Below are 27,000 nucleotides of genomic sequence, written 5' to 3' on the forward strand. Positions count from 1 at the left end.
AGTGAATCTCTACTGTACTTACTTTCATGCAGTTCCTTGGTCTTCCTCAGTATCAGTTAAGAGCTTGACTAATTCTCCAGCAGTAGGGGGCAACGTTGAGTCAGAACAGCAGCACAGTCCATGCCTACATACAGTATGCAGTCACTCTTTGAGATTTCAGCCGTTTTAGACTGTGCACAGCTTCACTTGAGTGGTTCGCTGTCAAGTGAATTAAACTGAGCAGGGTGCCGGTGTAGAAGCGCACACTTAAATCACATGTAGTTAACAACAGCATGTTTTCACCCATGTTTACTCCTCTGAGGCGAAAGTGTTGAACGTATCTGTGACAGCGAATTGAACATGAAAAGAACAGTTTTCTTTGTTCACGCTACATAAAAATGAATCAGGGACACACAGAGGAAGGAAGAAAGAAAGCGTGGTGGCAGGGACGCCTGAGGCCGGAGACTGATCACTGCACTGAATCTGCCAACTGTGTTTCTAAACTTTTCTGTAAGGGATGGGAGGAAGAAGCTTTGTCCCTGGGCATCACATTCAGCACCGACAAACAAAAGGTCTGACCAGCTGGAATAATGAGACCTGAACTACAGTTCTCATGGGGGGGGGATATTAATCTAATATTTCTTGTTGCCAAGTCTAGTTAGTAGGCAACGTTGTGCAGGACATGACAGCTAATTACTACAAGCTAAAGGGCACACAGAAAGAAAGACAATGAAAACAGATAACAGCTCACGTAAACATGTAATGAAGGTGCGAATGAGGAGACGGATGGCTGTCAGCCTCACTTATAATGCAAAGCGTGACACATCCGCGGGGCACTGAATTCTGCTGCGAGTTCTCCCGGCAGATCTAATTATGGGCCACAGAATGAATGTACCTTCACCCATGAACCCAGTTACCTGCCTCTGTAGAGGTTGTTATAGAGGAAAGCTGCTAATGAACAAAGCTGCTACCAGCAGGCATTGTTTTCCCGCCTGTATACAAACCTTTTCCATTTATATTAATTTAAACTTTAAGAGAGGCTACCACATTGAAACTTGAGAAAACTATTTCTTGAAGGCTTTTTGGCAACATGCTCGCTGCAACTGGATAACAAGGAGAAGACAAGAGTGCTGGCACCCCGTTAAAGCTGAACGCCCGGAGTGAAGGAAACACACTTGCAACAATGATATACGGCCATGAAGAAGTGATGAACCATCTGTTCTCTTGGGTGGTGTGTGTGTCAGGGGCTGAATTTAAAATTAATAAAAACCCCAAAAAGTTATACAATCTGGCAGTAGAGACGCAAACAGTCTATGTATGCAACAGCCAAAGTCATTTTATTCCAGTATGAAACTGGTCTCCACAATATTAACATCCATTGTCAGTTAAATAAAAAAGCATAGAAAACAAACATAGAAAACGCGATACAAGATCTAATTTCTTAATCACCATCCTGGCCTCTAGATCCAAAGGCTTTGATTCAACTGTTATAGATGGGAAATAAAGCGGGTATTTGTCTTTCAATGTATGGCGCTCACAGCACAAAGGGAAAGAGTTTTGCCCTGATGAGGACGTACTGGGAGAGAAGCCCTAAAAATCAATATATGCTCTGTGGGGAAAATGAAGACAAAATTATCTTATTTCTTACCAGCAGCAACCACTAGAAAGAATGTAAAGGTCAGCCAAGCAGCTTCGGGCTAAGTGTGTTTTTTAAAATTTAATTCAAAAACACTGTTAATCTACTACAAGTTAATGAGATTTTGTGAGTGATATATCCGATGTCTACACTGCGGTGCCGATTCCCACTGCATGGATTGAAAACGGAGCGTCCTCCACAGTCTCTTGCTTATCAAACAGCCAGCGGGATGTTTTATTATGCCGTGCCAGTAGCTGCAGGAATCTTCAATTTAAAGTTTTCTTACTATTAATGAACCGCGTGTCTACTTCACGGCACCCGGCCCGTAATCTGCCAGGAATCTGATAAAATATAACAGCAATTCATGAAAACTCTGCCTGTGTCAGGGGCCAAGGGTCTGGGGACAAAGCAGATGCATATTTGGGAAAGTAATGCACTCTACTAGGTTTAGAGGGGCAACTCTTCCCATTTCACAGGTCAAATTCACTCCTTACAGAGTACTTTTCAACCTTCTTAACCTGTTGGAAACAGTTGGATAATGTCTTCTGTAGCTCTGTAGGAGCATTGACAAGTCTGAAAAAATAACCCTGATGAAGTCATTGGTATTTAGGGCTCTGATTGGTTGTTGGGCTCCGAGATTACAAGATGTATTCCAGAAAGTGGGGGTGTGGAGTTTGAAAAGACATGGCATTAATTTAGCTGGGAAGCTCTAATGAATGATGCTATCTTGTTGCATTATGGGAAACGTAGGAATCATGGCTTTGGGGGCTTGACCTACTCTTGCTAATATTCAGGAAAATTAGGAGTCTACTGCATTGATTTTTACTATTTAAAATCAATCTGTCTTTAAAGAAGTGCAATACTACATTTCTGAATATCCCTTTGATAAATTTGACAAAATATGGTCAGACAGGTCCTTATAGTAAAATAAAGGACCAGTGTGTAAGATTTAGGGTGCTCTATTGGCAGAGTATCGCAGAAATGGAAATAATATATTCATACATAAGTTTTCATTAATGTATAATCACCTGAAAATAAGAATCACTGTGTTTTTGTTGACTTAGAATGAGCCCTTATACCTACAGAGAGACTGGGTCCTCTTCCATGAGTCTGCCATGTTGCACTGCCATGTTTCTACAGTAGCCCAGAATGGACAAACCAGATACTAGCTCTTGAGAGCTTTTCATGTTTTTTGTTCCACCACAGGTTCTCCCACATGCTTGGAAGGGGAGGGGTGAGGCAAGCGGTATTCAGATGGTTGCAATCTATAACCTCACCGCTAGATGATGCCATTAAATTCTGCACACGGGTCCTTTAAGTAAAACACTTGCATAACACCTTAAATTGGTGACAAAGAGTCATGTGCATAATAAATACATCTGACATCAAAATATTGAGTCAAATACGATAAATTAACAAATGTAAATAAATACATGAAAAAACTAATGATTGACTCTTTAATGCATTTGAATGGGGTGAGACAGTAAGGCCTGCGTTTTGTGTTTTTACTGAGCCTGTGTGAGTCTCCTTCATGTAGTCAGATCTAAATACTGATGACACCCAGGACATCGTGCAGATTCAGCTAGATGGAGCTCTGCGTCTTGATAAAAGCTGTCCGCTCGCTTTGACCGTCCACTTCCTCGCTGTCTGATTCAGACTGGTAGGCGATCATGTCCTCATCCCCCCACACAGTGGGGATCCCCTTGTAGCTTACCCGTGCCTTCCTCTCCCGTCCTTGGCCGAAGCCAAAACCAAAGTCCACCCGCACCCCCCTCATCTCTGAATACACAGAGGGCAGTTTGGTCCTCCAGCCCAAAGAAGCTCCACCTGAGCGCATCTGCAGCAAGAGGAAGACCCCGACGAAGGCAGCCAGAATGAAGGCACAACTCAGCACGGCCACGATGGCAGGCAGCTGAGTGGATGGAGCTATGCTAAGCCCCGGAGGTTCCTCGCCTTCTTTGCTGTCGCCTGCTGCTGCTCCTGGGATCTCCCCCTCTGGCTGGGCACCGTTCCCCTGGAGCTCCCCAGCTAATGGGGATTTACGCTGCACCTGGTTCTGGTGCAGGCAGGACGTGAGGACCAGGTGGCTGTGAGGCGGGCAGGACAAGCAGTCTGTAGGCCCGGTGCCAGAGCAGGTGAGGCAGGCGGGATGGCAGGGCAGACAGGCCTGGACGGAGGACAAGTCCACCCAGTTCTCCAGGGAGAGGTTGAGGAGCTGCGGCCCTGAGGTGAAGCCTGGCGGACACAACTTCAAACAACCCTGGAGGAAGAGGGAAAAGCCGGGGCTGCATTCTGGATGGTGTGGGAGATGAAAGAATAAGGGGAAAAAGTGTCATTCAATGCAATAAAACACAACGAAAATGGCATCCACAACTATGTATGTTTGTATTTTTATTTTTTTAACTAACTAACTAACTAACGGGAAATAGAGTTCTCTGAAACAGTACACATAATAACTAAAATATCTGGAACTGATACTCTATTACACTTAATAGCAGATCCTATTCTTTACATTTGTTAAATTGTATGCTTCCTTGTAATTTATAACCACGCAGAAAGATACACTTCTACAGTTTTTCATTTTCAACTGATCTCCTGTCTCCTGACTTGGACTTTGCTAAAAGATAGCTAAACAATGGCCACACCCAGGAAATCAAAATAGTTGGACATTGTGTCTCTTTTCTCTATATAATTATAAATATATTCCAGTTCATTTCAGAAAACTGGGGCCCTGTAAAAATAAAGTGTTACTCCTGAAATGTAGGAGTAACACAAGTTTGTGTAACTAAATTATGGAGAAGAAAGTGTCTGACTGCTTGGAAGCAGAATGAAGCTTCCGATCTCATCTGCCTTCTAATGAGGGAGTCGTCCTCCTCAACAGTTGTTGACAACATAGCACCTCTTCACTGACGCAGTTTGAATCTCCCCTGCTGCTCCTCCATACGTCCCACACTCTGAGTCAAACTCATATGACATATGGCAATGTGCATATTCGTAGTGCGCGTGTAAACAGATGCACGAGAGACTTGCAAATGGGCGACCACAACGCTCGCTTTTCACAAGTTGAAATACCAAACACAGTCTGACCAAAAGCCTGTTTTCTAACAATCGCTGAGTGCCAGCAGAAAATACAAATGAGCCCATTCAACTTCCACAAATGAACTCACCGATACAAATCTGCTGGGCATCGAAGGTCTTGCAGCTGTTGTTGGACGGCCGAGGGAAATCAGATGAGGAGGGGTTAATAACGCTGGGTCCAGTACCCCACAGGATGAGAGTGAACTGACTCAACACACCTAGAAGAGAGAGAGAAGGAGGGGGGGGGGGGTATTGAGATGTGGAAGAGAATATCAATATAACACTTTGCAGAGAGGGAACGGTGTGAACTGGCTGAGCAGAGGATATGGGGGTGGAAGGAAAGGAAACAAGTGATGAGAGCGGACCGAACACAACACTGGAGGAGGATCAACACCAGCAGAGGAAGAGATGCATCCCTATCTCATTTCCCCGGTCGCTCTGAGTCAACAACGCCACAGGAAAGCTCCAGGACTTAACGAGCAGTTGACTCTTGTTGACAATATGCTGCCATTTGCCTTTTGAAAAAAATGGATGCAGGCAGATTAAAAAAAAAAACATTCTCAAGATACTAAAGTTATTAATCAAATGTTGCCAACTATTTTCTTGCAAAACATTTCACTGCCCAGCAACTAAGAGAGTGAGAGGTGCAGCCCCAGTACCAAAAATGGTTCAAACTGAATCATTAGAGGGAATGTGACAGAAAGAAGGGGAACTGAGGAGAGGCTATTTAGAGAAGCATTAAAAATATGCAGGAGGACTGGAGTTGATGAGGGGCAGTGAATGTAAGTTTGATGTGATGTGACCAGACTCAACAATTAATGGCAATGAATGGCGTTACCATAGTCACGTTCATTAGCTGCTACGTTTTCTATTTCCAGCGTCCATTCCCCTTGAGGATCCTCGTCCCATGAGTGTGTGGTCATGAAGGCCCAATCGGTGAATCCCTCTGAGGAGAAGTCATTGGGCCTGGAAGAGGAGACATGGCGTGTTTGTTTTATTTATTCCAAAGGCAGAAAGCAGAGAGTGTGTTTTTCCCAGAGAGTATACATGTGGGAGTATCTGTGTACAACTAACATTGAGGCACACACACACATTGTTTTTGTCTGTGTGTGTAAAAAGAGACACAGGCAAAGAGAGATTTGTCTCAGGGATCTGCTGTTGGTGTATATACTGGTGTGTTTTACTGTGTACCTGGGGAACAGCAGGGTGGAGCGTGTGCCCAGTGGGCTGATGAGATGAATGGCCAATTTTCCTCTCTGGTTGTGGGAGAGAGTGAGGCGAGCCTGAACATGTTCCAGAGAGCTGACATACTCCGGTCGTCCCCAGCAGGCATCCACGCTCTTGCTGAACACCAGCTTGTTCCCAATGTCTCTGCAGGTATGACATGTGGAGGGGATTGTGGTTAATGTTGTGTGGCTGCAGAAATGGACACAGACAATAGCACTGTGCTACAAATGCACACGACCGTCCCTCCTCATTCTCACACACACAGCTTCAGGTCACCCTTCTAACCTCGGTTCTGCAAGCATGTTGTGAACACACTGATGCTGTGGCCCGACTGTGGTCCAGTTCTGTGCCGATGCCACCATGGCCCCTGCATCCAGGAGCCCATAACCGTACGAATGACTCACTGTGGAGAAAAAAATGGTGGAAGGATAAAGAGAATGGCCGGTTGGTGGGTGGTGGCGTTGAGATAACATCACAGAAAGAGAAATTACAGACAGTCAAATATCCACTCTTTACAGTAACACTGGCGTTCGATGTTGTTCCTCAATCCTACATAATAAATGCAGTTCCATCAAAAACCCAGATTTGAACTGTGCCACTGTTACAGTTCAGGAACTAACTGAAGAAATATAATTCTGTCTCAGCCGGCTGGAAGGGCATGTTAGTGTCTCTGTTTGACTGAGAGCAGCTGGCAGGCTGAGCCCCAGCAGGAGAACGAAAGACAAAGTAAACACACTCGTGCTGTAGCGCACATGCCATGGGCAGACAGCATGTTGTTAGTGGGATTGAAGAGTAAAGACCACCCCGGCATCTAAATGGACAAAAGGGATATTTTCAGATAAGATTACATACGGCTTAATGTGCTGCAGCGTAAAAGCTAAATATCTATCTCGCCTGGAAAATGGCATTAGCAGTGCACTTTTCCGTAGCGAATATTTGTTTGGCGGCAATGGACAAGTGTTCAGTCATGTTTGTATGTTGGACAAGAAGAAGACTTCGGCAGGAAATCCAACATGGGTTCCTGTTTAGAGTTAGTGGCTCTTGTGTCGTGTAGCAGGTTGCTGTTTGGCTGTTCGTTAAAAAAGCAGCACAAAAAAACTTTCATCATTAAAACCAAAAAATACAAAATATAAATGTCCTTTTGTTATTATTTGGACTTAGTGATTATAATGCCTCAGCTTTGTATCAGGAAGTTATCAAGTCATAACTAGCTTAGATAGCTACTGCTTATCTGGCAGAGGTTAGCTAGGAATCTAACTACAATACCCAAGTAGAGAATACATGTGGACTTTCATGAGGGATCCTAAAACTACATATGTAACCAAAACTGTATAAACTACTTGTGTGTTTCTGTGGTGTGCCTATTTACCTTTCTCCCAGTGCTTTTTTGATTGGCTGGACTTGTGGCATACTGTAAGGCTTTGTCGCATAGTGCATGCAGGCAAACAGAGAGCAAAAATGCTGAGACAGCAAGTCTCGAATGATTTGGGAGTGCAGACAATACCATTGTTTGCTTTTGTGCATAATAGCAAACATTCTCCACCGAATATATTTTTGTTTGCTGGAATTAAATGATTATTTGCACGATAATGAAGTTTCTAGAAAGTATGGTTCATGTGCTTACAAACGTCTCATTGTGAGCTCAGAAAAGAGGCACAAATAAAACGGCATATAATACAATCTGTGCTTGATTTGGACTAGTCCGCTCTCTACCTCTGCGTCCCACTCCGTTGGTCTTCCAGTCTCCGGCGCTAAGGTGTGCGGGCTGGGACTTTCTCACCACCAGGTGCTGCATGTCCCTCCACGTCAGGTTCATACTGCAGCGATACAGGAAGGAAAGCAGAGAAACTGTATTGACTTTCTGTCAATAATAGTTGAATGGCTTTCTACATAATGCACATTATGAGAAGAGTCATGTTTCGATGACCTCAAGTGTGAGGAGCTATGGGATATGGAGAAGGTCAGGAGTCTGTAGAAACACCTGATATGTGATTCACCTGGGCATATACAGTGAGGACACACCTACATCTCTGAAATACACTGAGACAGTAGCCCTGATGGATATGTCAGTCAACCATAACAAAAGGTATGGGCTCACATTAAGGCTTCAAAACCGTCATAAAACACCAGTACTAAAGGTACATCATAACCTACTTTGTAGAAAGGTTAGGGAACACAGTAAAACAGTGGCTACAATACTGTAGAGAACTGTCTAGACCTCTCTGTAATGATAGTTTCTAATGAGGTTTGGGATTAGGGGATGGGCTCACCTTCCACACAGCAGAAGCCCAATAAAAGTTTTGTTTTTAATATAGATTTATTAAGAAGCACAGCAGAGAAGCATTCAGTAGGAGAAGCCTTTGAGTCACCAATGAGGTAAAAAAAAAAAAAGCTCTGTGGGTTAAGATAATCAAACCATGAATCACACTGCTCACCGAGTGCAACACCACAACAGAAAGAAATAGAAACACAGAATTGTATTGTGGTGCATCACCTCTACTCTCTGCATCAGCATTCACATCTCACATCCTCTCATGTGTTATTAATGGACAAGAACCCGTCCCCGATGCACTCAATGTCACCTCAGCCAAGAGCGACGGGGAAATAAATAAAATAGTATAACACCAGAAAGCCAGCTCACTCTACCTATTAAAAGATTCCATCTCTGTGAATCCCAGTGTGGTCCCAGTCTGATAAACTAGCGACTGTGTTATTACTGCTTCCTGTCAGAAAGGGGTGCACACTTCTGACAGGCACCAAACGACTGACTCTAGTTTGGTGTTAAAAGTGACCTTAAATCTGTGAGTCCTACAATATCAGAGGTGACAGTGCTGAGATAAACCTAGGACCCTGAGGATGTACACCTGAACTGAAACCGGGTTGTGAAGTAATACTGGATTTGATTTGACACCTGTCAGCTAATCGCTAATGTGGAAATGAGGAGAATTATGCAGGCTCCCTGATAAGAGGACTTAACATGCACAAGATATGACTAAAGATAGGGCCCTAATGGAGAACACATTAGAGCTGCTGACAGAAACTTGGATTCTGATACCTGGAGTCCTGAGTGAGTGATAATGAGAGACAGTCTGGAGTTAAAAATCTTCACTACCGGCCCTACAGGTATTCAGATGTCTGTGTGGGCTGCGGTTGCTGATTTGTCTCGCTAATTAACTGATTATCAAAAGCTTAATTTGCTGAGGAAAGAATTTCTGGGCTGGGATTTAGGCCAACGCCGACTCCCAGACACGTATGCGCCTTTCCAGACGTGCGTGCATGTTGCATGCACGCACGCACCTCCCGCGAGTGCACAGAAGAGCATAACAAATGACATTTATGATAACATTACATTGAAGCGTATTAGCTACAGGGTTGACTACAAAAATAGCTCTATGGTTACTGGAGGAGGCTGTGTCGTGCTCACTCACTTGGCCTCCAGAGCTAGAGCGATGATCCCAGCAGCCAGTGGGGCCGAAGCAGACGTCCCTGTGTGAGAGTCTGTGCATTTTTGTCTCAGGTCTGTGGTCACCTTGGAGACAGGAGGAGAGAGTGAAGTGCACAGAAATACAGGAAGTTGGACACAGTTAAAATGACACATTCAGTCCCCCACTTCAGTATGAGTGAAGTTCACAGCGAGAGAAGTTCAGAGGGCTGGGACAATGAAAGCTGTGCCAGCAGCACTTGGAGACGGGAAGGAGAAGGGAGAGGAGGCAGAGGAGAAGGGGGAGGAGGAGGAGGCGGGTGGATGCGCAAGTAGGTTCAGTCTCAGGTCTGTGGATCCCTGCCAAAGGGTTACAGCCAGGACAGTGAATGTCAGCCAAATCAGCCCAGCCAGGTCGGGTGTTGGTGAGACAATATATGTTAGCACTCCGGGCAGACCTCTGCTTTCTGTCTCTGCCAATGCCAGAAAGCTAATGAGGCCCCTCTGGGTCACGATGGGGACACGTCAGAAATGACAAGAAGCCAGAGGGCAAGTGAAGGTTTAAGGACAGATTCTTGGTTTGCAACTTTTGGCCTCACAGAGTGCGGCACTAATGACCATTATCTTTGGAAAGAACGTGTCAGAGGAGTAAACAAAGGGAGGGCAGGTGTCTGCACAGGGCCAACTGTTAGATCTCAAAACTGGATAAAACAACATTGAAACGCTTTCATGTTTCATTCATCGATTTTTGGTTGTATTCACTGATTTTGTGCTTTAAAAAAAAGTATTGAATTAATTGATCGACAGAAAATTGTCAACTACTGTAATTATCAAGTAATTTGCCAAGAAACAGGGTGGGGATGGGGCCGTGGATAGAACACATGCCTTTGGTGTAAGAGACCTGGGTTGATTCCCACTGCGACACATCCACCAATGTGTCCCTGAGCGAGACATGTAACCCTAAGTTGCTCCAGAGTGACCTCTGACATATATAGCAAGTGTAAGTCGCTTTGGATAAAAGTGTCAGCTAAATGAGCAAATGTAAATGTAAAAAATACCAAGTATTTGCCGGTTCAAGCTTCTCCAATATAAGGATTTTCTGCTAAAATTATTTCTTCTTTCCATGTTGTCCACGTAGGGTTTGTTTACAAGCCTGGTCGGCTTATAATTTGACAGTCTAGGCAAAAATGTACCAAACACAAAAATCAAAGTGAACATAAATATTAGTTTTGGAAAAAAAGATGTATGAACTCACTGATACAACAAATGACAGCTTCTCACTACTAAAGCAACAATATAAAGCAACTGCTGCAGTACATTTTAAAATGACTTTAATTTCATCCATTTGAGGAGTTGTGTTTGCTTGCCTTCAGCATGCCTCTGTTGTATTTTGGAGGGAATGGCAGATTTATAGTTGTTTTATGTTATTCTATGTCCCTGAGGCAATTCTTTCTTTAGCTGACAAGCAGCTTGAAGGAAGCATGTGACATCACTCAGTGTTTGTCAGCTTTGCTCACTGTATGTTACACATCAGTCACTCTGATTTTGACAGTTTGATGCCTATTTTTGATTTGAGAGAGACACGGTTAATGTGTATGTGCGCTCGAAAAGGGTTTGTTTTGGATGTACCAGCATCAGCTTTTGACTGATAAGGCCAATGCACAGTATGAGATGTTTGGCTATTTTTGCAATGCTGACATTTACAGTGTGCTAAAGATCCTGAAGTATAAAAAACAATCCTACACGAAATCTGAGATGTTCAAAGTGTGAGTGTGAGTGTGTGTGTGTGTACACCCACTATCTGTTTCTCCCCCGGGTTTCCAGAACTGAAGGTGGTAGCGAGGGTGGAAGAGCAGGGCTCGCTGTACCATGGCACGTTGCCGGACTGCGTGGTGCTGCTGATGGACAGTGTGTAAATGCTGTTGGTGTAGCCGTCACAGTTGCAGCTGTCCTGCTCCCGGCCACCGTTACCCGAGGCCCACACAAAGATGGAGCCTAGGCCGCCACGTCCCTTTGGCATAGAATCACATGTTCATGAAGTTTTAATCCACAGACAAAGAATAGTTTAAGAGAAAGACACCAACAAGAGCTGGTTGAAAAGTGAAAAATTGCCTTTGACAAAGATGTGCGTCTCACTGCCTGAACACCTTGTCGCTTATGTGCTTTTGCTTAGAAGCAGTGAACTGCTGTCGGCACAACTCTTATTAATATATCATAATGTCAGGCGACTTATTGCGGGAGAACATCAGATAACAAACAGAAGAAATGTAATTACAGAATCTACTCAAACGGAATATAATTTAGGGGCCTGATAAATGACAACATGATATCTGGCAGTGAGATTGTATGCTCGTAAAATACGCACATTATATGAGATGGACATTTAGTCCAGTTGGGTCTGGACTGCCAACAGGAGGCTGGAAATCTCGGGGCGGTTTATGACTCAGATCAAAATTTCACTAAACATTTTAGCTAAGTAACAAAGGGTGTCATTTGTCAACTCAGGGACATTGCTAAGATTAGATTGTTTTTTTGTCCTTTTTTAGTGTATTCGTCTCCAGGCGATTAGATTACTGCAACTCGCTGGAAAGCCATCCTCAATTTGTAGAACCCCCCCCAGCTGCCAAGGACATCACAGGGTGAGAAACTTTTTGCACATTTTCTCAGTTTTGGCCTCCATGCACTGGCTACATACAGCCTTTAAAATCGATTTTTAAGTTGTGCTGATTATTTCTAAGGAACAGGTTGATCTGCCCCCGTCCTACACTGTTGACCTTCTTTCTCTCAATACATAGTTGACAGTAGCCTGAGGTCTACTGACCCGTTGTTGCTTACTGTCCCCGGGGACGTGCTGGAGACAAGAGAGATAGAGGGCAGCAGGGCATCTGCAGCCAGGGCTCAACGGCTCTGAAATAGCCTCTGGCCGGAGAACAACCTCAGTGTCCTTTTTATTGAAGTCTTACAGATTTTTAAAATAGGCTTTAATTAGTTTTACTTTTGCTGTCATGTTTTAACTTCATTCTTTTCCTCTTTTAAAAATATATTTGGCAAGTACTTTTTCTTCTTTGTTATCTCTGTCTTTGATTTGTTCTTCTGCGAAGCACTTTTTGAGAGCTTTGTGAAAAGTGCCAAAACGAATAAATGTTATTGTCATAATTTACTCACAACTTGCATTTGTATTCAGCATTAATGATGCCCTGTCATTCAAAAGTTAATAAAACAATTACAGTCAATTTTTTCATCAAAGTGTGAAAGCGGCAACTCCAGACACTGTGACATCCAGAATAAAACAGATTAAAACTTTTCTTCTTCCACCTACAGTTTGAACAAAGTGGGCGGATAACTTATTCATTTTGGAGAACAAAAGAAGAAATACATATGATAGATAAATACAGATAAAAAGAAAGCAGAGGGACCTCTCTTACTGCACTCCCCACATACAGAGTGAGCAGGAACAATGAAACTGTTGGTGGCAAGCAAGAAATTAATAAGGTGAGAGAAAACGGATGTATATCATTACTGCCTCGCTCTCGGCCTCCCACAGATACACAAAACTACAAAAAAAGGGAATATAAAAACTGCTGTTTTCAGTCAGAGTGATGGAAAAAGCTGCAAGATTGTTCACTTCTCCTGTTGTTAAAGATTGTCTGTGTCTGTTCTGCTCTCTGCCTGCTTGACTCTGGCCTGGCTGTTATAAAAATAAAAATCCTGCCACATCATCAGTTCCAGTATTTTGGCTTCAGAGTCCCGACAGATAAAGATGCTGGGATCTTTGCTTCTTTATCACTGTTTTTGCAACAGTGTTTTTCTCCAGCATGGTTAATCACATTTTAAGGGTACAAAGGAAACTCGTTTTGACCTGAACAGAGACTTTAAATGAGCATGTTGAGAGGCTTTTAAAAAGGATTATCAATTACATTTTCTACTATATGTATGATGCTGTCTGAATCATACTGTATCCTAACACAAGGGTCTTGAAGTTCTAGCTAATACTCCTAAACCTTCCAACCCCAATCTATGACTGGACGCTGCCTTTGCTGCAGGTTACAGAGGCCGACGATAACACTTCAGTGCCCGGGGCTATCTCACTGCCAGGAGAACACAGGAAACCAGAAAGGTCCTGTTGTGCTGCTGTCAGGCATTTCTTTCTCACTAACACGCCATGATATGTGGGGCATTTCACATTAGGGATGTGACATATGAGTCATTCTTTTCCAAAGAAAATGTGTGGTTTCAGTCGTTTACACGCTAATTACTGCCGTCTTTGAATCCAACTATTGTCCTGCATCACTGACTGCTGCTCTATTTCTATTTTCTCCCGTCTCACTTTTATCATTTAGCTGTTCTGCGCCTTTGATGTGGCATGCTGACATATGAGAAATGACGACATTAGCGTTAGATGATATGTCATAATCTTTAATGTCTTAATCTATCCAACCCTAAAGGACTAGTCAGAGGGCAATTAACGAACTCACCTTGAGGTTTTTCTTTTCAACACAGTACTTCTCAAACAAATATCTTCCATTAAATATTCAAGTATCTTCAATCAAGTACAGTTGCCCTTGATTTAACCCTTCTTGGATAAGTATGACCTGGATGACTGAGAATCTTCACAGATATTAAATATTAATACAATCTGCTCACAAGCACTCTGAAGCTCAGTAATTAACATGTTATGTCTTGTTTATTTAATCACTACAAAAACTGAGTAGTAAAAATGAAAATACATTTTATGGGGGCTTATAAGCCAGACCACTTCTTGTCTAGGACCAGTTGCCAGGCTAGCTTTGGACACTACAGGTAGTTACTGGTCCCGGTGTTGAAGTCTGTTTCCCCCTGTCTTTGTGTTTTCCCCACTGTAAACTGAGCCAAAACCTATCCCTAACTCCATCAAGACCCTGGTGCCTCTCGCTTTGACTCGTCTTCTCAAAGTCGACCCTCCAACACAGGCATAGGGCAGAGTGCCCCAGACATCGGAGGTAGCTGCAACAACGGCTGAGAGGCTTGTACACCACTCTCCCCCTGAAAAGTTATTCTCCACTGTTTGTCACCATGCCTCTTTGCCACTCATTGATTTGAGCGCCATGGCATCAAACAAAATGAGCCTGAAACTCCAGGTGGAGCCGGGATGTGTCCACACAAGTGTTTTGTACTATACGCTGTTGTTGGCAAAGGAGGGATGGGCAGTTCTTTCATTGCTGATGGCGGGTGTCTCAGCCAATGTGTTTGAAACGTTGCGCTGAAGATATTGAGCTTGAATGAGTGAGAGCATGCGCGAGGAGGGGGGCTGCGCAGCATGTAATAGATTATCTGTCTCATGCACTACTGTTAGGATAAAGTCGCAGCTTCAGCAGATAAGCCAAAAAGTTATTTTTAAACAAATTCCCTACTGCTGCGTCTTTGCGACGCGTAATCGTGTAATTTATCCTATGCCTTGATCCTGTGTAACTGTTGAGGGCAACAGTACAACTTGAAAGCAAACACAGCTTGAAGGAAAAACTGACTTTGATACTAGAATGGCAAAGAAACAGTTGGGCAAAAAAATCCCCGTAAAATGACAAATTGTTGTTTGTTTTACGCTGTTTTTGGTAGGGATTAAACAAACAAGATATAGCGTGTTTATTGGTGAGACGTGCAGATAGGCAGATTTTCTTACCTTGGGACAGAGCCAGGCTAGCTATTTCCATCTGTTCCCCTTGCAGATTTTATGTTAAGCTAAACTAACAGTCTGCTGGCTTCAGCATCATATTTTCCATATTTACCATACAAACATGAGTGTGATATCAATCTTATTATCTATTTCTCATCGAGAAAAAGAAGGGAATAAGCACATTAAGATCTTGTGTGAGATTGATAGATATGCTTAATTAGTAGATTAGAAATCCAATCTTATGCTCTGACTGACCTTGGTGATTCCCTGGAGAAAAGCTTCCTTAGCCAGCTTGGCAGGGCCGTCCAGTGACTTGCCGTCGTCTTCTGGGCCCCAGCTGGCACTATAAATGTGGATGTGCTGAGGGTTGAGGCTAAGAGAATGTGCCTCCACCACATCCGTCACCTCCCCATCCAACATACGAACTCCTGTAATATAAACACATAATGCAAATTAGATTTCCTGTAGACGTGAAAGGTGGTGGGGAACGAGTGACAGAATGACAGATTGTAAAAAAAAAAACAGCATGAGATGACAAGAAAGAAAACGTGTCATAAGAAGGCTGAAAGAAATAGCTTGGAGCTATTTATCATTATATATATATATATTCACAAAAAATAAACAAAACAGAAAAAAGAGAGACAAGAGTTCACAGAGTTCCAGTTTTAATGATTAAGTGTGCAATAGCTTACACTATTTTAACGTCACATAAACAACCAGGATTACTGCCCCACGGTTGTATGCCTTTGCCAGACAGGCAAGTTGCAGTTTACATCCATGACTCATTTTTGAGGTCACAATGACATTGGATTCAAAAGTGTCACCTATTCAGTGTCTGACCAACTGTGAAATATGGTCTCAATCTTCTCTTCTGTCCCTGAGTTATGTTGAATAATGGCCAAAAAAAGTGTTTCTCTAGGGCATTATGATATCACAGTGAAGTTGATCAGTTCATTGTTGTATCCCATTAAATATCTGTGAGGAATTTTGTCATAATTACCACATCAATTCTTGAGTTATGGCCAAAAACGTGTTTTGTGAGGTCACAGTGACCTTGACCTTTGACAAATTCTAATCAGTTCATCCTTGTGTCCAGGTGGACAAATCTGAAAAACATCCCTCAAGGCAATCCTGAGATATTGCATTCATGAAAACAGGACGGACCAACAGACGGACCAGAAAAGATAGAGCCTTCGGCCACGGCTATTGGCGTGGTGGAGGCATAAAAACACATCTGGTTGTTAAACCAAGAAAGTCTGTTTCCTGACCCCACCAAAAATCAGAAAGACACGTAGGCAAATGTAACAGAAGAGAGAAAACCACATACACGTTCGCACAGTATAAATGAGCTGAGAGTTTACAGCGGCTTCAACAGACCGGTGTGTCCACAGGGTAGCACCAAATGTCACCTTTCATCATACCTGGAACGCAACCCTGTCTGAGCCTTTGAAGTGAACAGCCTCAGATCACTCCCCTGAACATTAATGGCTGTAGAGAGGCATGAAATGAACCACCCTCAAATAGGGTCCATTACTGGGAGAGGAACTCCGGACCTCAGAGGCAAAGCTACGATTGACGATGTCTACATTAAGACTTCAATAATCCATTCTAGACAACCTGCCTGGCCCTGCAGGCACAAACACATGGCAGTAGGGATGTAGCCAAAGCAGTAATTACTCTGTTAGTGTGGGGATTCGACGTAACACAACTTTGAATACTGAGTAACCTGGAAAAAAAAAAGAAAAACACAAAAATGAACTAGGGCTAAACATGCGACATAAAGCACAATGTTAGCTCGGTGATCACTATGCACGGGCTGTATTGCAGCAGTAATGATAATCACTGTCGTAACAATTCTCATCAACTTCCTGCGGCTCAACGATTCCTTTTTAAGACACTGCTCTGTGAGTTCCCTGAAGCACCAGCAAGTCAGGAGTAGCAGGTAGCAATGCAGCTATGAGTGTGTGTGTATGTGTGCGCTGGTGGGTGGAAAACAAGTACAGTAGGTGGAAAGAAACACAGAGCGAGCCAGGTAGGGTCAATTACAGGTTTTAAACACTAATCACTGCTCAGTAAGGATACACACTTAGGCGTCCCTACGAACGTGACTGCTTGTGCTCACATGTGCGCACACACACACACACACACACACACACACACCATTGGTATTTTCTTTTGAGCAAATCACAGCTGTTTATAAACATTTCACTGACCCCATGACATGAAAAGATTCACAGAGGAGTCATTTATGAGAACAGGGCCAACGTGCCGCTCCGTCGAGAGATGAATGGTAATGAAGACAAAGAAGGAGAGTTATGAGTAACATCTGTGAACGGGACTGCTCGGGGCTCGGCAGGCTCCACTGAGTCTTGTTGGCTGCCGTCACTGTCACTGACAGATTGTTTGGTGACAAAAGTTACCAAAAACCTCCTTGGAATACTTTATCAAGTGCAAACATTTTCACAAGGCAAAAAAACAACAACAGAAAAAACCCAACCAAATTTTTAAATGACATTCTCGGCTTTGTCGTTAATGCATACCTGCACATGCTGACAGCTTTATGTGTTTAAAAAGGAGCCTACCTTATTTTCACCAGCTTTTTTTAGGTAGATGATTTACACAGTGGTATGAAAAGATGTCCAATGGGTTGTGAAGTCAGTTTTCTTGGCAAGAACATAATACTAAATTTAGGTTGTTCCCTCATCGCAAAGGACTCAACACTTGAAACAATTGAACTTGCTTTCTTTCTAATTGCTGGAAGAAAGACTGGAGTTTCAAGCCAAGTGCCAAAATAAAGGTGGGGTGAGTTTGAATATGTGCTGGTTTGAATAAAACAACAATAACACAAAAACAGATTCACTGAAGAATTTATTCAGATAATGGCTCATCACTGACAATGCATAAAAACGTGTAGATTTCAGATTTAAATTTAGGCTTTTAACACTGGTGGTTTCTTTCTTTATGTCACGCAAGAATCTAATTCCGTTGGCTGTGTTTTTCCCTTTAATACAGGAAGTTGATTCCTTTCCGAAAGTACTTGCTATTTCCTCTCCCTGCCTTCCACTCTGTTAGTGCGTTCATGCGGAGGGTTCGCCACTATGAGTCCCATCCGAAACCAATGAGGGTGGAGTGGGTTATTAAACCCTCCTATGCTGAGTCAGCACCGATGCTGGCTTGTTGAAGGTGTTTAACACCCTTTGCTGCACGATGGGAGACCTTCCTTTCAAATGTGAGTTCCGCGTGACTTTGCCGGTTAACATGTAGGATTTTTAATTCCGAAACTACACTAATATTTCATATCACCATTCACAGGTTAACAACGTAGCCCAAAGGTTATATTGTGTTTAATAAAAAAAATGCTCTTGTCTGATAGACAATACAACTGTTATTTTTTCTTATTGAATTGTGTTTAATACGAAAATCTTCAGCCAAAACGAAATAGCCTACATTAAATGACAGAATAATTGAACATGACACAACTAGATACACAGGGGTATCACGTAACAAACGCATTAAAGAAAAGTAGTTAAGTCTTTCCATATTTTCATCATTTAAATTTTTCAGATCATATAATGTTTCAATATAATGTTTGATTTCTATTTTAAAATGATGTATTTGTGGATTGTTTTTAGGTCATGTATTTGTATGTATCATGTAATATTCTTCATGTAAGATAAAGAAGTTTAAAATATATAGGCTATTCTTTTACAATGAATATCAATCTTTTCATAAAAGAACCATAATAATTTGGTTCATAAACACACCAAATACATGACAAATGGTATCTGTTTCGTTATTGCAAAAAAGACATTTTTCCTCATCATCAATCCTGAATCTTAATACAGCTGTTTATTTGATACACATTTTATAGCAGTGAGTGCAGCGGTAACGTTAGATCCTATTTATGCTAGGGACAGGGTAGTTTGTCCAAAAGTTGGCCGTGGTCTTACAGCCTAGGCGGGTTAGGGAGCTCGATTTGGCTGTGAGGGTGACTCTGACCAGAGTTCACTCTGTTACGGGGGGTGGAAGTGGCAAGGGTCTAATTTCGGAAAGGCCCCTTGTCAAAGATGTAACACACCTGAGCAGGATGGGCTCAGGAGGCTATAAATCAGACCTGCAAGATTCTTTCGCTCTCTCTCCTGCTGCCCGACATTGTTGTGTTTGTCCTTTGTGTTTCACAATCTCAGACACACTCCTCATCACTCACATAGACACTGGATACACACTGATCTGTATTATATGTATTGCTTAATTTATTTAATCAAAACATACAGTATTGTTTACACACTGTGGTCTCTCTTTGTTGTCACACAATGTTGAGCCAGGTGGTGACACAAGCATGCTCACACACACAGCAATGCTCACAAGGAGGAAAACCTGCAGAAAATAATCAAAAGCTATTCTTCTGTGTGGCAATAGATGGAACAAGGACAATTCAGTGTGCACTCTTGGCAACCTCTGCAGCACACTTTCATGCTTGCATCTAAAAAACAGGGAGTCAATCTGTCGGTAAAAGCCCGGTCCAGGAAAACCGGTCCGTAAAGGATGGTCCAGGAAAATCAACATTATGGATATCAGCATTAAAATATGAAGACTCTGATTCAGATCCCAGACTGAAAGTAGCCTAGCTGAAATGTTTGAATGTGAACAGTATTGTGCATATTATTTCAAATGAAATTCAAACTCATTTAAGTTAATATCATTTCTAATTAAACATTGTTCCCAATTAAAAATCCCAGTGCTTGACTCACCTCCGATTTTAGCATTATAGGCCACACCTACACCACACACACCGTTGTTGGCTGAAGCTGCGACTTCCCCTGCACATCGTGTTCCATGTCTGGGAAGAGAAAAGAGCCAAAAACAAAGTCATAAAGGAGAGGAACGAACAAAGGGGGCAGATTACAAAGAAAGAATTCGCACATCAAGCAGGAGCATACACAACAACTCAGCTAAATACTAACAGTAAAAAAGCAATGAATGTTTGGTGTATTTTTAGCAACACTTCAGCTACAATATTATCTAAAAGATCAGGGTGTTACACAGTCAAAAGAGAAGCATAAACCCAGTGGCCCTTTGCAACTGCAGCAGACTCGTGTTAGAGTCGGAACAATAAGCATAAACAAAAAAGTCAGGCGTATAAACGTCACTGCTCTGTACATGTGCTCTATTAACCACAATCATACATACAAAGGAAAAATCCTCATGTGGAGCAACTAAAACTGTCACCTGATGATTATATGACGAAAATGCTGAAAGGCCTTGAAAACACATGTTCTTTATCAGCTTTATTTTTATTTATTTATTTTATTATTATTTTTTGCCGAAGTCTGAACAGTTTCGGTTGTTTCACAAGAGAGATTTCAATATTTTTGTTTTTGTTAAATAGTTGTAGTTTATATGTCAATTAGTATAGTGAAGTTACTGTCTCTATTTTTACAGTTAGAAATAAAAAGGTGCACCAATCAGAGATTAGTAACATTAAAATCTGACCCAAACGACCAAACACTGTTGATCCTCCTGATGAAGCACATTTGTTAAGGAGTTTGATCTTTTTAAATTCTCAAAATAATAGCAAGGACTGTAAGTTTGAATAAAGTGAATATGCAGTACTTATACAATCTTCTTCAGTCACAGCTACTTCAGAGAGCTCCTCTTTTCACGTGTACTCATTTTCTGAGAAAGAAATGTTGAAAATCTTTTCTACTGGTGCACAGGCTACAGGGTTACAGGATACTGGCTCTTCCAGTCTAAAATAACTTAAGTGAAAACTGAAGACAAATACAAAGACCTGTCTAAAACTAACTTTACCTTGACACTCACCGGCCACAGGCCATCCAAGTGAAATAGGAAATGTTATTGATGTACATGAATTATTCACAAAGTCCCTCATTAATACCTTCAACCAGTCTTGAGTTTCAGAGAACAGACAGTTCCCCCGTAGAGGGAAGACTAGACATTAAATACACCAACGAAAACCACTCCAACCCCAAAAGTTTACTTTATCAACTACAGATCGGGTCTCATAAAAGACAATGAAAAGTCTAAATTGAAACCTTTACAGCTTTGCATCATTCCAGGCAAAAAAAAAAAAAATCGCTAGTGAAATGGATTTAATTTGTTTCACTGATTTCTTGGGTTGAAGCGGTGTGATCAGACTGCGATTGGATGGAGCAGAATGAGCATTTGGCATTTAACACAGGTCATTAAGATTGTCTCCTGATTACAGTGCAGATATCTGATTAGGAGGTGTACAGTTTCACACCCGTCTCTGGGGCGAGCTGTGTGAATGTTATTGGAACAAAGCTAATTACATCCACAGTATTGTTATGGAAGAGCTAAAAATCACTTCCTGTTTGATCCCCCAACCTCGCTGATGATGAGGCAGAGGACAAAGTCGTTTCACAGGGTCAGAGCAAGGCTACGCCTCCAGCTGGGATCCTGATTAGACTCTGTGTAGCTCTGTGATATATTACCCTCCCGCTAATTCTCAGCCTTTTCTCTCTAAAACATTTAAGCGGCGGTTTTCTTCCTAATTCTTCTTCTGTCTTTTTTTTTTTTTCCCAAAGCTCTGGATTTATAACTTCAAAGAACAGGGAGAGAGAAAAAAGACAGCGTGAAGAAAAACAATGTTGCAGGTTAATTGTACTTCCTAACAAATCATTTATTACATGACCTGGGCTGTCATAAACTAGAAGCTGAATTTTAATCAAACAATCAACGGGCCTGACGGGGTTTATTTTTCACGGACGGATATGACTTTACACAAGAACCTCGCGAGACACTTAACCCCTAGTTGCTCCAGAGGCGTGCGACCTCCATATAAAACAAATGTACGTTGCTTTGGATAAAAGCGTTCGCTAAATGAGTAAAATGTAAATGACAGGGTGCACTACATCACAAATGCACTACAAATGTTACCATTGCTATCAAGACATTAAACTACATTGTTTTACTGCTAACTAGCTCATTTCATATTGTATAAATGGCAACAGTTGACAAAGAGTTGACGATATATACCCAGGGGTTAAATTGGGACTTACTATGTAGGGGGGCCGTTTCTTTGCAGTGCTGTGAAAAATGCAGTTTCAAACACCGTAATGACCTAATAAGCATTAGAAAATCATTACAGTTCACATACACAAATCAAGTCAGTTTATCCGTTTATTAAAAAAACGCCTAACGTAAGAAAACGTTTGAGGTGGAGTCCACAGTCTTAGTTATTCAGATTCCGGATACGCTGACCTCTGTATAGCAGGACATCTCTGTCTGCACGTGAAGTGGCAAGCAGACCTTTTAGAGAGTGTCCATTGTTTAATCAGAGCTCTAAATAGGAACAGACCTGCCCACTCATTACATTTTAGCTCACCACTGCGCGCCAGACAATGTCTGACTGACTGGCTTGTCCACACAAAATCAATCATGTTAATATGTGATAAAACACACAGAGTGGGTGCTGAATGGTGGCTGACAGTCATTTACAAACAGACATGAATGTAGCTATTAGACCACTAGCCTTACTGAGAGTGACTAGCATTTATATTCTTTCCCTCATTATAAGTTATGAGTGAGAAGATTTTATGTTGGTGGTGTAGCTCGGTTTGAGATAGAAAAAGCTGGGCATTAGTGCTATTCAGAACAGACCCAGCACAATTTATCCTCCTGCATTTATATATTTTAATGTACCTGCTTAGCATAAAACATAAAAACAAACGTAGATGAGATCCATATTTGAAGACTTACAAGACACTAAGTGCTTCCTCAGTAATTTAATGTAGTAGTGGGTCACTGCTGCACACCAGTCTCTGTTAATGTGTACGGATCCAGTGCACGATCCAATTTATGAGCCATCTTTCTTGGGAAATGATATTTAAAAATGATACATTCAACTTCAGCTTTGGAGTCGTTTGTTTTAGTTTAGCTACATTTTAAAGCCATATACATGTCACATTTTCTTTTGCAGTGTTGTATTTCTTGTGCCAGAACACCACGGAATAAACATAGAGGAAACCCTAATTTCTATTGGGAGCATATTCTTTCACTATGCTTTAATACACAGACCAGAGAGCTTGCAACCATCCACACTGGCCAAAAACACACATAGTCAGCACCCTGGCCCGCCAGATGGCTTGGCCCAAAATACTACATGCTTGCACTGTGTAGACATTTGCAGCTGAATCGCACTGCAAATAGCAGCTTCAAGAGTCATCTGTCAATGACTTTTGTTTAAAAACAAAAACTAAAAGCTTGGCTCACGACTTTGAAACAAAGACGCTCTGAATTTGTGTCTGGAAGTAAATCATCTTTTTTGCTATCTAATTAGCGACTGCAACTATCTGTAAGTACAGATATCGTTTCATCCGCAGCATTGTAAAAAAAAGGCTTTTGTGCTCCAGACAACACATGTCAGATGTGATGCCAGCCAGGGGATTCAGCCAGGACCGGCAGAGTTAACACACCGAGCCAGAGGCCTGGGAAGACATTTAGATGGGCCGTACACACCAAGATGCAGCTGTTTTGAATACTATCTGCATGTGCAAATATGTGTGTGCGTGCGCGCGAATGAGTGATTGACCTGGATTGAATTCAGCTAAAACAGCCAGACAGCTTAATATATCCAGTGAGGCTCAGACGCGCCAGAGCAGACAAAAGGTTTGAGACGCCACAATTTTATCTGTCAAATGTCCGTGAAATTAAATGATTTCCGAGAGACTTTACTGAATGCCTCCATTCTATATCCATTCGAAATAGATGTCAGACACAACAACTCCCGAAGTCGGGCGCAAGTGTAGTTTGAAAAGTTAGAGTTGAAAGTTTACCCAAGAGACAAGGGAAAACAACAAAACGCTTTAAAAATAGTGTCCTCGTCTCAGAGAAAGACAATCACGGTAAATAAATCATTCATATGTGAGCCGGAGCATGGCAAAAGCTACAGGCTTTGTTAAAAAACAAAAAACAACTGTGGAGAAAAGACCCAACAAAGCTTAGATAAAGGGCTGCTGAACTAGAGACGCTCTATTCTCACAGCCAATATGACCTCCCTTATCTTATCAGGAGCGAAGGGACAGAATGAGGTAATGCTTTTATCTCTCCTCCTCAGGACAAGGCACCATATTTGGTCAAGTCACTGCCCTGCCATTTACTGGAGAATGTAGACATGACACCCAACACAATGTAACCACAGAGTGAGTCAATATACTGCACGATGCAATCTAACAATGTACAGTATGCGCTCAGATCCAGAGTTTAGATCTTCATCACAGATTTCCTAATCTTAAAGTCAGCATTCACCTAGTTTACTGTTATTATTAATGTAATTATTAATAATGTTAGTAAATGTTTTTTGGTTATGACTAATTCCATGATTTTGTCACAAGCTATTTTGTTATCACTATAAGACACTGTGGGATGGGATTCTGAGCAGTTGTAGGAGGTAAAATATGACATTATTATTAAGTAAAGGAGGTGCTTTAGATCCAGAGCTGGATGTATACTATTATTTACATTCTTTCATTCACTGTGACAGAGCATGGGTTTTGAAAAAGAGCTGATAACTGAGTCTTTCCTCACGGTTCTCATTTTGTCTTTACTTTCAACAATATCTACCTGTATCAGAAACTTGGAGGCACAACACAAGTAACCCATGCTGACCAATCCAACTTGTTGCTGTCTTTAAGTAGTATCCCTGTACACTCAGTAGCCTTGACGTGTAGATCCATTTTTGAGGAGGCTAATGTCAGATAGCCTTTGGTGTAGCTGCATGAGTAACCCCTTAATGCAAAACTATAAATCTAACCTTAAAGGCTTGCTCCAGTGATTTAGTATTACTCTTCCATAAAGGTGGGGGATTCACAAGACAGACAGATGCAAAAATAAAATAAAAATAAATAACAGTCAGAATCAAATTTGCAGAGGGTGAAGTAGTGGGTCAAGCTCCAAAAACGCTGGATCCAACATTTCCCATAATGCAAATGAGCATTATGGCCTCTTTTTAGTAGACGCTCCCTGCCTCTTAAATGCCCACTTTTTTCAAACTCCACACCTGCAGTTTACAACACTTTGGTGACATCAGAGTTATTTTATACATATGTTTTAACAAAGTAGTTCTTTTCATGATGAGTTAACTGGCCTTCATGTGTAAAATCAGTAGAGTGCCCCTTAAGCTAAATGAGTAGACCTAAATGACAAAATGTCTCAAAGTTCCCCTTCGAGGGAACTCGAACTGTGTCGGTGACGACACTATGGGAATGCCTCTGGGCGTGGCAGGGCTGAACTATGAATGAAACTACTCCAATCCTATTGGTGTTACTAGAACAGTAGTGTGTGACGGCGTAACCGGAGGGGTATATAAGCACGCCGGCACACAGGACACATTAGCTTCTTTCTATTCAGCAGGCACTCTGGCTATGTTTGGAAGCTCCATCATCCTACCTGAAGTCGAGACGAAGCAGATCATGTCGACGCGATTCCGACAGTTTGTCTTTCCTTGTCAGCGCTTCATCACGGAAGGTGATACCCATGGGATGTGCGTCTCATGCCTGGGGATGTCGCAAACCCAGGCAGCTCTCGAGGGGGCTGCCTGCGACCATTGCAAGGCCCTGCCCCTGAGGGTGCTGAGGTCTGGAGCGGCTCTCTTTCTAGAGGATGGTTGGATACGCTCTCCCTGTGGCACAGGCCCCGCGGTCGCTGAGGCGTCGCGGCGGCTCCGATCCTGGGGATCGTAACGCGAGATCGCCGAGGGTGCCGGAACGGCTGAGGCCTTTTTCCGGTCCTTGTCCGTGGAATCCTCCTCCCCTCATCCCCGATCAGGAGCCTGTTTCTCGGTTTCTCCCACTCAAGGGGTGAGTCCGGAGAGGCTTGCACGATCTGGCTCTGAGGAGCTAGATGTGCTTAGCATGGAGAATGACTTCGGGGAAACAGAACGTCATCAGCCCTCGCCAGGATACGAGGAGTTGTTAGAAGTGGTGACATTGATTGGCCACAGGCGGTGCAGCAGCCGTCGGTGGGCAGCAAACTAGACGAGCGGTTTCTGCAACACCAAGCGCCACCCCCCTATGGGCCCTTACCATTTTTTCCGGATGTACACGAGTTGTGTAGATTGTGAAACAAACCCTTCTCTGCACGGCTGTCTACGTCCCCCTGGCTGGACTACGGCAACGTGACGGAGATCAGACAGCACAGCTACGGAGCGATGCCACGAGTGGAGGAGGCGCTGGCTAGCTACCTCTCTCCCAACCTCGCCTCATCCCTCCGGACGCCGGCGCTCCCCACTAAGCCGTGTCGGATGACGTCCGATTTGGTGGGCAAGGCCTACATGGCAGCGGGTCGAGCTGGTGCTAGACTGCACACGATGGCTGTCTTGCAGGCATACCAGGCCGATCTCCTTCGGGACGGTGACGTAGGGGGAGGTCCCTTTGAGGAGGACCTGACTGAGCTCCGTAGAGCGACGGACTTAGCTCTCCGTGTGACCAAGGAAACGGCCCGTTCCCTCGGCCGATCCATGGTGGCTTTGGTGGCTACGGAGTGCCATCTGTGGCTCAACCTCTCAGGCATCCAGGGGAAGGAGAGGGCTTTTCTCCTGGATGTGCCCCTCTCGCCTACTGGCCTGTTTGGCGAAGCAGTAGATGCTGTCGTCAACAGGTTCCAGCATGCCAAAACTCAGGGGGAGGCGTTTGAACGATATCTCCCCCGCCAGTCAGACTCCAGGATCGTGACGGCTCAGGAAAGGCGGACGCAGCCTTCATCCAGCACCTACCGCCGCAGCCAGAAGCAGAGCATCACTTCATGGGATCCCCCTCAACCAACCTGGGATGCAAGACGGCGCTCTCGCCCACAGCCCCCCGAGAAGACGGATCTGAGGACGGGAAGACTGGGAGACTCCACCCCGAGGTGGTGGAGTTATTATGCGAAGAGTTCGGCCCCATAGACGTGGACTTGCGTCCCGAGAGACGGCGCACTGTTCCCTGTGGTTCTCCCTCTCGCCCCCAGCCCCGCTAGGGCTGGATGCCA

At 43.1% G+C, this 27,000-nt stretch overlaps 1 protein-coding gene across 10 annotated transcripts in view; it reads right to left on the minus strand.

Annotated features, from left to right (window-relative positions):
* Positions 1-1,291: 1,291 nt before the first annotated feature.
* Positions 1,292-27,000, minus strand: part of furinb (furin (paired basic amino acid cleaving enzyme) b) — an 81,600-nt gene continuing 55,891 nt past the window's right edge. For all 10 annotated transcript variants that reach the window (XM_038705058.1, XM_038705056.1, XM_038705057.1 and 7 more), the window contains 10 exons: positions 19,743-19,831; positions 15,247-15,419; positions 11,140-11,352; positions 9,349-9,449; positions 7,634-7,737; positions 6,206-6,323; positions 5,885-6,064; positions 5,532-5,659; positions 4,783-4,911; positions 1,292-3,907 (listed from right to left, as the gene is read on the minus strand). In XM_038705058.1, coding sequence (XP_038560986.1) covers positions 3,198-3,907; positions 4,783-4,911; positions 5,532-5,659; positions 5,885-6,064; positions 6,206-6,323; positions 7,634-7,737; positions 9,349-9,449; positions 11,140-11,352; positions 15,247-15,419; positions 19,743-19,831 — 1,945 coding nt within the window. In that variant the 3' untranslated portion in view covers positions 1,292-3,197. The remainder of the gene's footprint in view (positions 3,908-4,782; positions 4,912-5,531; positions 5,660-5,884; positions 6,065-6,205; positions 6,324-7,633; positions 7,738-9,348; positions 9,450-11,139; positions 11,353-15,246; positions 15,420-19,742; positions 19,832-27,000) is intronic.

This window comes from Micropterus salmoides, unplaced genomic scaffold (genome assembly GCF_014851395.1).
Source record: "Micropterus salmoides isolate LMB-PRFRI ecotype aquatic unplaced genomic scaffold, ASM1485139v1 Ms_hic_scaffold_8, whole genome shotgun sequence".
NCBI classification, from domain to species: Eukaryota; Metazoa; Chordata; class Actinopteri; order Centrarchiformes; family Centrarchidae; genus Micropterus; species Micropterus salmoides.